This window comes from Nicotiana attenuata, unplaced genomic scaffold, assembly GCF_001879085.1.
Source record: "Nicotiana attenuata strain UT unplaced genomic scaffold, NIATTr2, whole genome shotgun sequence".
Lineage (NCBI taxonomy): Eukaryota > Viridiplantae > Streptophyta > Magnoliopsida > Solanales > Solanaceae > Nicotiana > Nicotiana attenuata.
Genome location: NW_017672603.1, coordinates 1 through 14,345, shown reverse-complemented (window position 1 = coordinate 14,345; position 14,345 = coordinate 1). Strand labels below are relative to the sequence as shown.

The window sequence follows — 14,345 nt, the reverse complement described above, 5'->3', positions numbered from 1 at the left end:
CTCTTTGAAGAAGAAGCACTTAAAATTCTTTCCTGAGCAAGACTCACGGAAAGCCTGGTTGAAGGAACACACGCGGGACTAATACCACAAATGGGAAACCTAGTAAAAAGGGAAAGATGTGAAAGTATGAATAAACAAGAGAGAGAAAGGAAGAAACAACAAAGGTAAAAATTACCGTGCGTCTTCACTTTCCAACCAAATTTTTTAGAAAGGTATTTCCAGGACCTCTTCTCCATAGGTGCAGTTGTCAACATCTTTTCTACCCAAGCACGAAAGTTGGGAATTTCATAAAAAACTTCCGTGGATGCTTAAAGGTTGGGTATTTTATTATAACGAAATCTTTTGAGATATTTCAAAAACAAAAGAGAAAAAGCTTACGTGCAAAGTTCTATTTCTCCGGGAAAGGCATGTTTTCTTCACCCACTAACCCACTAGTAGGAGCAACAACAAAACGAGCATACCAGCCACGATCTTGATAATTTCAGGACTAACCAAAACTCTCTTACTTCTAGCCACGAGAGTAAAGACCCCTTCACGAAATAGCTTGGGGGAGTATAAGTGAAGTAAGTGCCGAAAGGTCAAAGGCATGGAAACTAGTTCTGCCAAATAACGAAGGCATGCAACAGCCCTCCATACTATGGGGCCAATCTGGCCAAGACACACATTGAAATAGCGGCAAAATTCAAGGATTACTGGATCAATAGGGGGTTTGAACCCTAAAGTGAAGGGGTAGGTATAGACAAAAGAAAACCGGTATGGTAGGAAGTAATTATCTAGTTGGCACCAGGAACGAAAATTGGGAAATCTTGTTTCCAGTAACACTCTCTTCGGATGAGGGAAAGATGACTTGTAGTAATCAAACTCGGGTAAAGGTCAGCAGGATTAAGGGAGGCCATGGAAGAAACTTGGTTTCTTATGGTTTCACGATTAGTAACAAAAGAAAATTATTGAGGAACTATCTATGCAATTGTGGGTTCACGCACATGATCAGTTGAGTATCTATTCTTAGAAGAAGACCTTGGGGTTAAAGGAGCCCTTCTAGAGGAAGATGGCTTAGAAGCACTACTCTGAGAAGGGGAACCATGGTTGGATATTGAACCAAGGCTATGAAGCCTACCACCCCTCCTACTTCTAGTGGGAGCATTAGAAGGAGCAAACTCGTCAACAATCACAAGCTTACGAGGATGTAGGGAAGACATGACTGTTCAAAGAGGTACAGAAGAAAGACGCAGAAAAATGAGAAGCAAGAAAAAGGTGATGGATATGGAAGAGGGAAGACTCCAAGAAATCAAAAAAGAGTGGAGTATTTATAAGGAAACATGACCATTGTTAAAATTGGTCATTATGAAGCGTCATAATGGAACCGTCACTTCGTGACTGACGCGGCCACAAAAAACCCTACAAAGCGCTGAGAAACTGCAGAACAAATCAACAGAGGCCACGTGGCATGGGCATTAAATAGATGTGATGTACGTCGCATCAATTTTGAAGAAGGCATGAGTATATTCGAAAAAAAGGCGGCAGAGAATTCCCGCCATAAAATCTTTCCACTTTCCGAATATTCAGTAGAGAATATTTAGAAAGTGGGGGACTATCTGTATTGGTGTAAAAAGGGCATTACACGTGGAATGTTAGTATTCTGACAAAGCATGACACATGGATCAGTAATATAGCGACAAGTGGAATTTTCAATTAATCTTATTAATTGAGAGAGGAAGGCACGAGAGAAACACCCACGGGACAGTACAAAGAAGAGAATCGGGCCTAACGATTGTCAAAGAAGAGGCGTGGGTGGTATGAATAAAGGTCAAAAAGAAGGGAAGATACATGAACCGAAAGTAAAGAAGGAAGGTGAATCGGAATAGTTATAGGGCATTTATAGCAATAAACACGCCAGTTACGACTATCTGTGATAATGGGCAATCAATATAATTAATGCCTATAATAAATCCAAATTATGTGAAAAAATCGTTATAATTGGACATTCCTATATAAGGATACAGAATTTTATTTATAAGGAGATCCTAAGTACTATTGAAATATACTCTTTACTTTTCTACTTTCTTGAAGTTCTCAACCTTGAATTTATAATTCGTCCATCAATTTATTCCTTATTCCATTTTGTAAATCTTTTTTTAAATATCATTGAGAAAGTGAAGTAAAATCTGGTTATCAGTAACCCATTTTCTTCTAAATATAGACGTTGATCGAGAAATTTATTTTTTGGTTAAACACTTGCCAATTATATAAAGTCGTTGGCCACAGAAAAAGAATGGAGAAAAATGGACTCTCTTTCTGTGGAGAGTCTGTTAAACAACATCATGTACTGCTCGACATAGGTATCAATATAATCATCTCCCATCACTCTTCATTTATAATATTATGAGTTAATAACCTTAGCTTTAACCTCTTCAGGCCAACCTTCTTGCTTCCGAAGGCCTGTAAAGGTTAATCTTGGATAATGAAACACTTACTACGGAACGCGATCAACTTTTGGCTGAACGGGGTGAGCTTGCCGAGCGCCTCCTGGTGCTGGAAGCAAAAATTGCTCAAATGGATGATCTCGAGGCCCGGTTGTAGCAACCCGAGCAAGAAAGAATGACCCACAACCAAGAGGCCACTCAATTGCATGAAGACCTTAATGATGCAAAGGCTAAGTGGGCTGACCTACATGATACTGTGACTGCTATTGCCGAGCGCGAATCTGCTTTCATGGAGCAAGTCAACAACTTGGAAGCTTGATTACGCTCTAAAACCGAGGAGGCCAATGATGCCGAGGAGAAGAGGGAAAGAATGTAAGAAAGGCTAAAAAATGTCATGGAGAAGAATCAACTTTACTCGACCACCAATGTTGAGCTTGATTCCAAAATCAGCATTATGAAAGCTAAAAATGAAAAGCTCCAATCAAAGATTGAAAAGCTCCGAGATAAACTCCATGATAAAAAAGATTATATCCCCTTCGAGAAAACCTATGACATATATCATACAAAGAGGAAGACTTTGGAGGAATCCAAAGAAGGCAATGCAAACATTGATGACTGCATTGCCAAATCTCATAAACTGGAGACAACCTCTCTTAAGAACCTCCCAGCTCGGCTCGTTGCTTTTGAATGTTCGAATACTAACTCCGAGTATTTGGGAACCGAAAAGGAATCTAAAGAAGATGGAGATAAAAATGAAAGCTCTGAACCGGAAGTGGAACAGCCTTCTCCCAAAAAGAAAATGAAGACTCTTCTCTCCCTTCGGGTTTTGGAAGCAAGATTAATGTATATATTTTTCTTTCCTTTTTGTAACTATGCCAAAACTTCTTTACCGAGTTTGACATTTTAATTAATGAAAGAAATTCTTTTCTTAAGTGTTGTGCAAAATATATTCTTTTTCATTTAACTGACAAAGCTTCGGGAATCTTTTCTCATCCGATAGCTTTTGGATTTCGGGCATAAACACTTCCAGAATCTATCATTTGACTATGTGGGTTTCATAAGAGAGGGCCCTAATTGCCGGGAGTCAACTCAAAAATTTCTATTAGGTTGCAATACACCGGGCTGCATTTGCGATGCTCTTGAAAAGCACATCTCCTATTCATTCTGGCACAAGCATTTGAAGTTTTAACTAACTTTCAAACGATAAAGTAAATTAACTTATCATTCGAATAAGAAATAAGATAAAAGTAAAAGGACTTTGATTTATTCCCTCTATCTTTAAAAGTTCGTTTACATTAATATTCTTCTGCTTAAGTAAATAAAGTTGTCAATACATGTAGCTAACCTATACAACTTATTTTTACGGGGCTAATCATGCAGTCCCCGGTCCTGATAAGACATCGCTTCCGGTTCTTACAGTCCTCGGTCTTCGTAACACTTTTAGTGCATTCATTCACAATAGTTCCCTCAGTGTTCAAATTCTGTGTATAAGAATTCGAACACTAGAAGTCTTGTTTTTGTGGATGACCCGTTCTTCGTAGTATGCTTTACATTGCTGCCTCATTAAAAACTTGCCAGAAAAATCTAATTGGGATAAAAATTCGATGAAGGAAAAAAGAGTGCAGCACATACTTTCAGTACCAGCAAGGATCTTTAGGAATAATACCTTTTAAGGTGACTCACATTCGAATTGATTGGAAATTTAACTCCTTCCCATGTTAGTCTCATCTTCCAGGCATTAACTTCCCGAGTTTTTTGAGTAACCTTTCTCAGAACCAAATTCCAAATTTTCAAATATCGACAATTTGCTATGCGGTTATAATACCTTTCCATCCTTTGTTTTTGTGCCACCATCCTCACATATGCCATATTTCGGTGCTCTTCAAACAATTCTATTTAACCAGCAATGCTTCATTATTTGCCTCCTTGTTTGCTCGGGAAAATTTTAAGGTCGGTTCACCCACTTCTACCGGATCAAAGCCTCTAAACCGCATACAAGTGAGAAGGGTGTTTCACCCATGCTCGACTTCACTGTGGTCCAATATTCCCACAACACACCCGGTAGCTCATTTGGCCACTTTCCTTTAGCATCTTCTAATTTCTGTTTAAGGTTTTGGATTATTACCTTGTTCGTTGACTCTGACTGTCCATTAGCACTCGGTTGATATGGTGAAGATGTAACTCATTTGATCTTCAATCCCTCCAAAAACTTTGTGACTTTGGAACCTATAAACTGTGGTCCATTGTCGCAAGCAATTTCTTTTGGTATTCCCAACCAGAAGACAATGTGATCCTATATAAAATCAATCACTTCTTGTTCTCCGACCTTTTGGAAAGTACCTACTTCAACTCATTTAGTAAAATAATCAGTTAAAACCAAAAGAAATTTTACCGACTATGTCCTTCCCTCATTTCATGAATGTCCATGGTGACACCACCGAACGCAAAAGTTTCTTCGGTTGATGCACTAACTATGCATGGCATTGACATTTATCGCACTTTTGTACAAATGTCTTTTCGTCTAGCTCCATCCGGGGCCAATAGTATCCATCTCTTATTAACTTGAGAACCAACGAGTCTACACTGGAATGGTTCCTGCATACTCCTTCATGAACTTCTCTCATAACGTAGTCAGCCTCCGATGTCCCTAAACACAGAGCCAAAAGTCCCTAGAACATCCTCCTTTATAATTAAATCAACAAGATAGTAACGAGCTGCCTTGGTCTGTAGCGCCCCCGATGCTTTTGGGTTTTCAGGCAATCTTTCATGCCCTAGATATTCTATAAACTCGTTTCTCTAATCCCAAAATTAGTTGGTTGAGTTAACTTCATAGTAGTCATCCACATCCAACACCGAATGCAATAATTGAACTACCGCACCAGCATCAGACCCTTTTATTTCCGTGGACGAACCCAAATTATCCAAAGGGTTTTCCTCCACATTCTCCTCCTTCGGAATATGGATGATTGACCACTCCTTGAACCGGGAAAGTAATACTTGAACCTTGTTCAACTATTGTTGCATGCACTCCTCCTTGGTGTCGAAAATTCCGTATACTTGGTTCACTACCAGCTGGGAGTCGCACTTTATTTCAATGACTTCGGAACCTAGTTCCCAAGCTAGTTCAAGTCCTACAATCAAAGCCTCGTACTCAGCTTCATTATTAGCTAGTGGAATAGTTCTAATGGCCTATCTCGGGGTTTTCCTCAAAGGAGTGATTAAAAATACCCTGAGATCGAACCCTTTTACATTGGAAGCTCCATCCATAAACAAGGTCCCAAACACCTAATACCATTCCCAACACCAACACTGCTTCTTGAGCAGCTAAAGGCATTAATCCCGGACTAAAGTCAGCCACAAAGTCGGCCAAAACTTGTGACTTGATTGTAGTCCTGGGCTTGTATTCAATGTTGAACTCACTAACTTTGACTGTCCATTTAGCCAAACAGCTCGATAACTCAGGCTTATGAAGGACATTCCTCAAGGGAAAGGTTGTCATTACGACTATAGGATGACATTGAAAATAAGGCCTAAGTTTTCAAGAGGCAACTACGAGAGCTAGAGCCAATTTTTCAAGGTGCGGATAACGTGTCTCCGCTCCCGATAGAATTTTACTAACATAATAAACTGAAAATTACGTACCTTCCTCTTCCCAGACTAGAACAACATTTACCGCTACTTCCGAGACCGCTAAATAGATTAATAATTGCTCTTATTTTGACAGTTCTGAAAGAAATAGATGGCTAGACAAGTACCTTTTTAGATCTTTCAGTGCTTGTTGGCATTTCGGAGTCCACACGAAATCGTTCTTCTTTTTCAAAAGTGAAAAAAATGATGGAACTTCTCTGAAGACCTCGAGATGAACCTGCTGAGAGCCGCCAATCTATCGATCAACCACTGTACTTCCTTCACACTTTGTTAACTGGTTTGGTATATCCTCGATAGCTTTGATTTTATCGGGGTTTAGTCTGATTCCTCTTTGAAAGACTAGAAACCCAAAGAACTTACCCAGACCAACTCCGAAGGCGCACTTCTCTGGGTTGAGCTTCACGTTGTATTAGCTCACAATATCAAGCGTCTCTTGGAGATGTTTCAGATGATCTCCTGCATTAAGAGACTTAACTCTTCCTTGACAAACATGTTTCTGATCTCTACTTTCAGTCATTTCTTCTGCCTTATAGGAGGGAAGTTAGGATCCAAACGCAGCTTGTGGACAGCCACTTCCAATGGAATACCTGTCATATATGAATGCAACCATGCAAAACAATCAATGTTAGATTTTTGAAAATCCATAATTTTTAGCCTGAGTTCGGGACTCAATCATGTTCCCAAGTGGAATTTTCTTTCTAAGAACTCTTCGAATAAAGCCACTTGTTCGAGCTCTTTTGCGGTTGATTTGGTCGCATTCGTTTCCTCCGGACCTGAAAAGACCTCGGTACCTGGTATAATTCTGATGACTCCTTATCTTTATCATCTTCAATCGAGGTGGAAGAAGGCACCAGTTCCAGTAATTGTTATTTGCTCATTTCTTTACCCTTGCTACTAGAAACTGTTGTTGCGTTCATGTCCCTTGTGGTTGATCTTATCTGATGTGCTTGATCCCTTACGGTGTGGGAAATTTTTTATAGTTGATGGTATTTTAAAGGTACAACCTTCATTTCATGTATCCATGGCCTTCCAATGATTACATTATAGCCCATGTTGCCATCTATCACGTCGACCAGGGTGGTCTTCGTTACTCCTTCGGCATGCGTGGTCAGCAAAATTTCTCCTCAGGTTGTCACAGTTGTTAAGTTGAATCCGGTCAAAATCTTTGTTGTCGGAAATATGTTTCCGGTTAGCTATGCTTGCTTCAAAACTCTCAATTATTTTATGTTGATTGAACTTCGTGGATCAACCAACACACGTTTAATTATAAAATCTAAAATATTAAGAGAAATTACCTAAGCATCATTGTACGGTAGAAGAAATCCATTATCATCTTCTTCTGTGAAGGTGATGTCATCTTCTAAGACCTTTCGAATCCTCTTGCCATGAGTCACCGATAACTTCGTCTTCTTTGTTGCCAAAAATATCACTCCATTTGCTTCTTCTCCACTGAAGATCATGTTTATTGTCATACAAGGTGACCCTGCAGCTGGTTTTGATGGTTCTGCAACATCCCGATTTTTTCCACAGTTGTTCTTGGCCCGGTCACTTAGGAATTCTCTAAGGTGACCATTCTTCAACAATGTTGCTACCTCTTCACGAATGTGTCGGCAGTCCCCAGTCCTGTGACCGTGATTTTCATGGAACTCATACCATAGATTAGGATCTTTCTGGCTTGGATCCGACAGAATTGGTTTCGGGAACCTAGCTTCTTTAATATTCCTGATAACCGGCACCAGTACTACTAAACTGATGTTGAAGTTGTAGTCGGATAACCTGGAATATGTTGACTCCTAGGGCCCCGACACCTCTTTTTCCTGCAATGATCTACTACTTAGACCACGATCTGCCCTTCTATCGAAAGTGAACCTATCCGATGACTGAAAACCTTTATTTACATGCACATCGGCCCTCTCATAAGTTGAAATCGACTCCTAGAGCACCTCCGATACGCATCAAATCACTTTTGAACTTATCTTGATTGCGATCACGATTTCGTCCTTTGGAAGACGCCGAAGAACCCAGTTGATCATATTTTATTCTGATCTTTGACTCGTAGCGATTATGAACATCTGCCCATGTGGTTGCCTGAATTTCTAGCAAGCTTTCCTTCAATTTTCGGAAGGCATCGGAACTCAATGGGTTGAGACCCTTTGTAAATGCCCCCGAAGCCCACTCATCCGGTACTGCCGGCAATAACATCCTTTCTTTCTGGAACTGGATCACAAACTCTCGCAGTAGTTAGGATTCTCCTTGGGATATTCTGAATATATTCGCCTTCCTTGCTTGGACCTTTCTTGCTCCAACATAAGCTTTAATAAATAATTCTGCAAGAATTTCAAATGAATCATTGGAATGATCAGGTAAAAGAGAATACCAAGTTAAGGCAACCTTCATCAGGATTTCCCAAAATTTCTTTAGCAAAATAGATTCAATCTCGTGCTGGGCCAGGTCGTTTCCCTTTACAACCATAGTGTATGTCGTGATATGTTCTTGTGAATCCAAAGTCCCATCATATTTTGGAATATCTGGCATCTTAAACCTCTTCGAGATCAACTCTGGAGCCGCACTTAGTTAAAACAACAACTGTGTATATTTTTTGGAATCAGGTCCCTTTAACACCGGCGGCGCTCCCACGATCTGATCCATTCGAGCATGAAATTACTTTGCCTTTTGGTCCATGCGTTCATTCATTTCTCTCATGAATATCATGAGCTCGACTTTGAATGGTCGTTAACGTTGATTTCGTTCCCAGATCCACTACCGGTACCTCCTGCCTCGTTAAAACCAAACTCCTCACTTGGAGCATCGTTACCAGTTCTTTGAACTGTTTGATTTACAAGGACACTGGGTGGAACTTGAGCTCTTCCATTAGAAGTATTAGAAGCTGTTTCAACTCTGTCATTACCTGATCTTGTCTTGAGAGGTGATCCATTATTTCCCTTTGATTCTCTCTCAAGATTTTGACCGTTTCAACAATGTGTTCATCATCCACATCATCAGGAGTTGGACTCCTCACATGACGAGGATTTTGACCCTCGTGAACTGGAGTTGTTTTATCTCCTTCGTTGCGGGTTTCGCTGGTTGAATCATCACATTGGAACACATCATCATGTTCATTATGTGCTCCAACATTATAGGAATTGTTGACATCATTAACTTCCACATCTGATTTCTCTTTTGCTAAGAAAGGAATCAATATTTATTAGTAATAGATTAAAATATCAGAGCAAGTACAAAATTGTCTATGCTCCACGGTGAACGTCAAATTATTTACCCGTAAAATGATACAATTGAATTTATAACGTGGTTTATAGTCCCGTGAATTAACTTGATCCAACAATATGAAATAAACAAGAATGAAATCAAGAATGTAAAAATAACTTAAAAAAATACAAGCCTGCTGGTATGATGAGCTCCTCCGGAAGCAGTAGTATGAACAATATTAAGAACTAAAGAAGCAAATAATTTCATAATTTGAGAGCAGAATATAGCTTTTGTGTACATAATGTTTCTCGTGCCCTACAATGAATACTAATCCTCCTATTTATGTCTCCTCTTAAATGAGAATAAAATCGTGATAGATGGCCGCGTAACGGTTGGCTATAAATGCAGATATTCTCTGTAACAGCTGCTCATTGAATGCTATCCGATATAAATTCTTCAGACCATTGTTATTGGTTACCCTATCTTCGAAATTCATCCAGCACCGGTCACATGCTTGCAAGTGGTATCGACTATTTGCTGACTCACATCGTACCTGTCTTCAGTGTCACGACCCAAATCGATGGGCCGCGACGGGCACCCGGTACCTTACTCAACCGAGTACCAACGTAACGTATCTTTCTTATTACATTATCATATACACGTGACATACGGGCCTAAAAGGCCAACATAATTATTTATAAATCAAGACATAGGCCGACAAGGCCGTACAATCTTTCACGTAAACGACATATGTCTACAAGCCTCTAAGAGTACATATATGTCATAAAGGTCGGGAAAGAGTCCCGCCATACCAAACAATACACGTCTAAATCATACTAACCAAACAGGCAACTCCGAAGCAAATGGAGCGCACCAACATCTTTCGCTGAGCTGATAGCCTACTTGGAGAGCTCTTGACCTGTCTATCGGGACCTGCGGGCATGAAACGCAGCATCCCCAGGCAAAAGGGACGTCAGTACAAATAAAGTACCGAGTATGTACGGCAGGAAAGCATAAACAAGAACAGTAATGCAAAGAGAGATAGAGGAGATACAACCTGTAACATCTGAGTGCCTCTGGGGGCTACTGACATGAAATGCATAATACATATATATACATAAACTTTTAAAAACATACGCCTCTATGGGCATCATCATCATCATATCATACCCGGCCTCAAAGAGGACTCGGTAAAAACGTACCCGGCCATCATAAGGCTCGGTAGAATCATACCCGGCCACGTGGAGCTCGGTAAACCCAACTGATCAGTGGTTGCATAATAGGTGCCATACCCGGCCGACTATAGCGCGGCTCGGTAGAGTAAAATAGATACTATATATAGTGCATGCTAGACTCATGGAATCACCTTCTAAACCTTTTGGAGTGACTTAAGAACATTATGGACATCCATACCCTCAATATGAACCTTAGTAGGATTCAAGGATCATACACACTTGCTTAGAATAATTTTATAAGGAAAGAACAACATGGACAACCTTAATTGCTAGGAGTAGATCCGTTATGAAGTAGCGCATTCATTTCACTTTAGATCATGCCAAAAGAAAGAAGGAAGTGCCTTAACATACCTGGAGAAGATTGCACGTACACCTTTAGAACCGCAAAATTTTACGTTGCTACGATTCAAATAAATTCTCGTTGCAATTGTGTCGTTGCACGTTGGATTGAGTTAAGAATCGCAAGAACTGGATTAGCTTTTGTTCTTGAAGCCATTTGAACGAACTATCTTCTGCTCTTTGAAGCACTATGAACGATTGAGCTTGTTCTTGACGTTACAGTATTTGATCCAAGAAAGACAATTTTCTTGGTTTTTTTTAGGAATGGCTCGTTCTCTTTTTCAAAATGGAAATGGAGATATGATTTCTATTTTGACTTAAAGGACATTCTGCTCTTGTCCAAATGAACATGGAAAACAAGACATTATCTAAGTCTTGCTTGTTTTAATAATTCAATTAAATCCTTGGCAACCACCTATCATAAATCAATATGAGTCACTTTCTCAAATAGTGGCCTTCTGCCACGTTTTGTTGGGGGAGGAATTTAATCTTATCCACTTATTAGTTAATCGGGTAATGTCCCGTTACCCGATAATTAACCAATTACCCAAAAAAATTGAGAATTATTCTCACTTACTTAAAATATTACTCACTTTCCATATACCTTATACACCTTACTACCATGGCCATATAGTACCTTGTATGGCACTAGTCCATAAATGCCGGATATTTTAGCTCGGGCCGTATTTTACCCCAACATGCCAAACTTCAAAAAAATTCATTTTCTTCGATATTACTTACCCTCTTACCTTCACGAATTTACTCATCACTTATAATCCCCAAATAATCTTTTCCTTGGACTGATGTCAATTACCTTACGAAGACAAATTCAACGTAAAATATTGCAGGGTGTAACATCATTCCCCCCTTTGGAACATTCGTCCTCGAATGTTGACTGATGCTCTTATCATTTTAGTAACTTATAGCTCTTGTGAATACATTAATACTCTTCTTGCCATTCAAGTAGTTGCTCTGTGAATAAATCCAAAGTCTAGGGTATTCCCCCTTTTAGTCTTTTTGCTCATATCATGACCTGTGGTCGAACTCTTCCTAATCTTGCAACTTTTGTTACCTCTTGTCATGCGGACTGTATGACCCTGGCTTTGTAGGTGCACTTATGCGATTCATCTTTCCTTTTTCCTCATACCTTTTAGTCAATCTGTAGGCCTTACTTTGTATATACAAGGCTTAATAGGATGCCTCTGTAGGCCTCTATAGGTATATTGAAGTCTTTTGCTCGATACTTTGTTGGATTTACGAATATTGCTAAATCTCATTGCATAGGTCCGTTTAACCATCCGTATGAATTTACTGCCATAGCTCTTACTTTTATTTATCATTGCTAAGGTCTGCTACCAAGTCCCAGCTTACTCTCGTTGCTCATTCCATATGTATAAATTTAAGTCCTTTAATGCTTCCTTATTATTGTTCATCGTTAGAATGACGGCCTAATCTTATCTCATACTTTGTAGCTTTTGTCCATCCATTGTTGATTCACCTCAGTATTGATCTACAATATACCACTGATAACTTAACCTTTTATGTAATATTGCTGCTAGGATTCACGTTTTATCGGGGAACGTCTGAAATGATTAGATTGATTCACCTGGGGCGATACCCTGCTTCCATAACCATACCTCACAACATCCTAATGTGATTCACCTTGCGTGGGTATTTTTAATCTTGTCCAATTCATAAGATCCGTTTCTTTTCTTCGTTGAATCATTACTCAATCAAAGGCCCAAACGTCATCTTTTATCTATCGCAATTACACCCTCATTCTATTACCAGGGTGGCATTCTAAATACTATTAGTCTTAGACTCCTTTGAGTTTATTCAGGCTATAGTGAGCTTCGTATAATTTAGAGAAACCATATGCTCTTCTTGTTTTCATGGGCTTAATCCTGAGGACTTATCCATTAGCGTTACCTTTTTACTCGCCCTTTCTTATCCTTACTCTTGCCTTCCAGAACCTTGTCGCTTCACTATACAATGCCTTGGGACCTACACAACTCTATTTATATTACTTACAACCTTTCAACTTGCTTGCATCATAGATTTCCTTATGTCATTCTGGGACATCAAATGAGACATCACATCTTCTCTAACTGTTCTTACTGTCTTAACTAGCCTCCTCGATACCTAGAAACCATAGGCTATAAGATATGCCACTGACTATGCCGCTATCATTCCTGGATATTGAATCCCAGCACTTCTAGCCTTCTATCCGGAGTATGGACTATTCACATATTCTGCCTTTGAGTATCTCGTACGCTGTTCACCTTTACCTTCTTACCTTAAAATCTCGCATCGTATCTTCTATCTCTTTTGTAACCTCCCTTCCACCTAGGTGTAATTCACGTCCATAACTTGAATCTTTATTATAATAATCGTATCTCTGGTAGATACACAATTTGGTGGGAGCTTCGTACTGACTTCTTATGAGGCTGGTACTTCTTCTAACTGGATTCCTTTTAGAGCCATTACAGATTATGGTTGTTGTGTTATTTCTCTTGAACATCTGATATTAAGAGTGATTTTGTCATGTTCTCAACCACAACTTCTATAATTTTTCTAGGTCTAATAATCAGACTTTTGATTTACTTGGGTGATGTAATTCTTTAGTTTCCTCTTCCTTCCGATCAGCCTTTATGTAGGCTTAAGCTATCTTCCGATCTGTGGCTCATGGTATCAGTTATTACCTTAGCCTTTCATGGGCGTTATGGAATATCCATGATATAATCTTCTAACAATTCAATCATTTGTCTATGACCTGGGCTCCATTCTTTCTTTTTAACTTATACCGGAGTCTTCTATGGCTGTATGGTTGTCAATAAATATAATGCTCCAAAATCTTGAGTGTATCCATAACGTACTAACTCTGGATCATTGATCGAATAATTCTTCCGTACCATCTTAGTTTTCTTTCAACATAAGCTATACTTTTCCGGATCTTTCTGCCCCCTTGTTGCGTCCATACTTAGCTTATCTTAATGCCCATATATATTGAAATTTCATACAACTCATATGATTCTGAATATCACTTCTGATTTTACTCCCTGTTCATTAGCCATTGTAGGTGCCACTTTCTTAGGGAGTGCATACAATGTTGTTTTGAGACTGTTGTCACACGACCATTTCCTCTTTAGGTCGTTGTACTGAGGTTGAAGTCTTCTTCCTTATTTTCTCAGCTAGTCTTTCGTCGTAGTACTTAGGGAAGACCCTCTAACTCTTGTAAAGATGCCAGCTTATTATACCATATTGCCGATAGAATTTTGATGTTCGTGCTCACTTGTAACTGTCCTTAGTTACTTACCTCCATACTTATCTGCTCGTACGACTGTTTCTGAACTGAAGTTTCGACTGTCTTCCCAGTGGAACTATCTTTTATTTCCGTAATACTCATACGGTACCTTTAACTATCGCAACTCGTATTTGAATATTTCTGAAGTATTATAATGATGTTCTTCGAGGCTGAATTCTCCATGTTGGG

General features: G+C 39.4%; 1 protein-coding gene across 1 annotated transcript; it reads right to left on the bottom strand.

Annotated features, from left to right (window-relative positions):
• Nucleotides 1-7,366: 7,366 nt before the first annotated feature.
• On the bottom strand, nt 7,367-8,606 carry LOC109213827. The gene is made up of 3 exons (XM_019377665.1): nt 8,364-8,606; nt 8,015-8,288; nt 7,367-7,812 (listed from the first exon to the last, which is right to left on the bottom strand). The coding sequence occupies exons 1-3, from the start codon at nt 8,604-8,606 to the stop codon at nt 7,367-7,369; spliced, it is 963 nt and encodes a 320-aa protein (XP_019233210.1).
• Between the last annotated feature and the right edge of the window lie 5,739 nt (nt 8,607-14,345).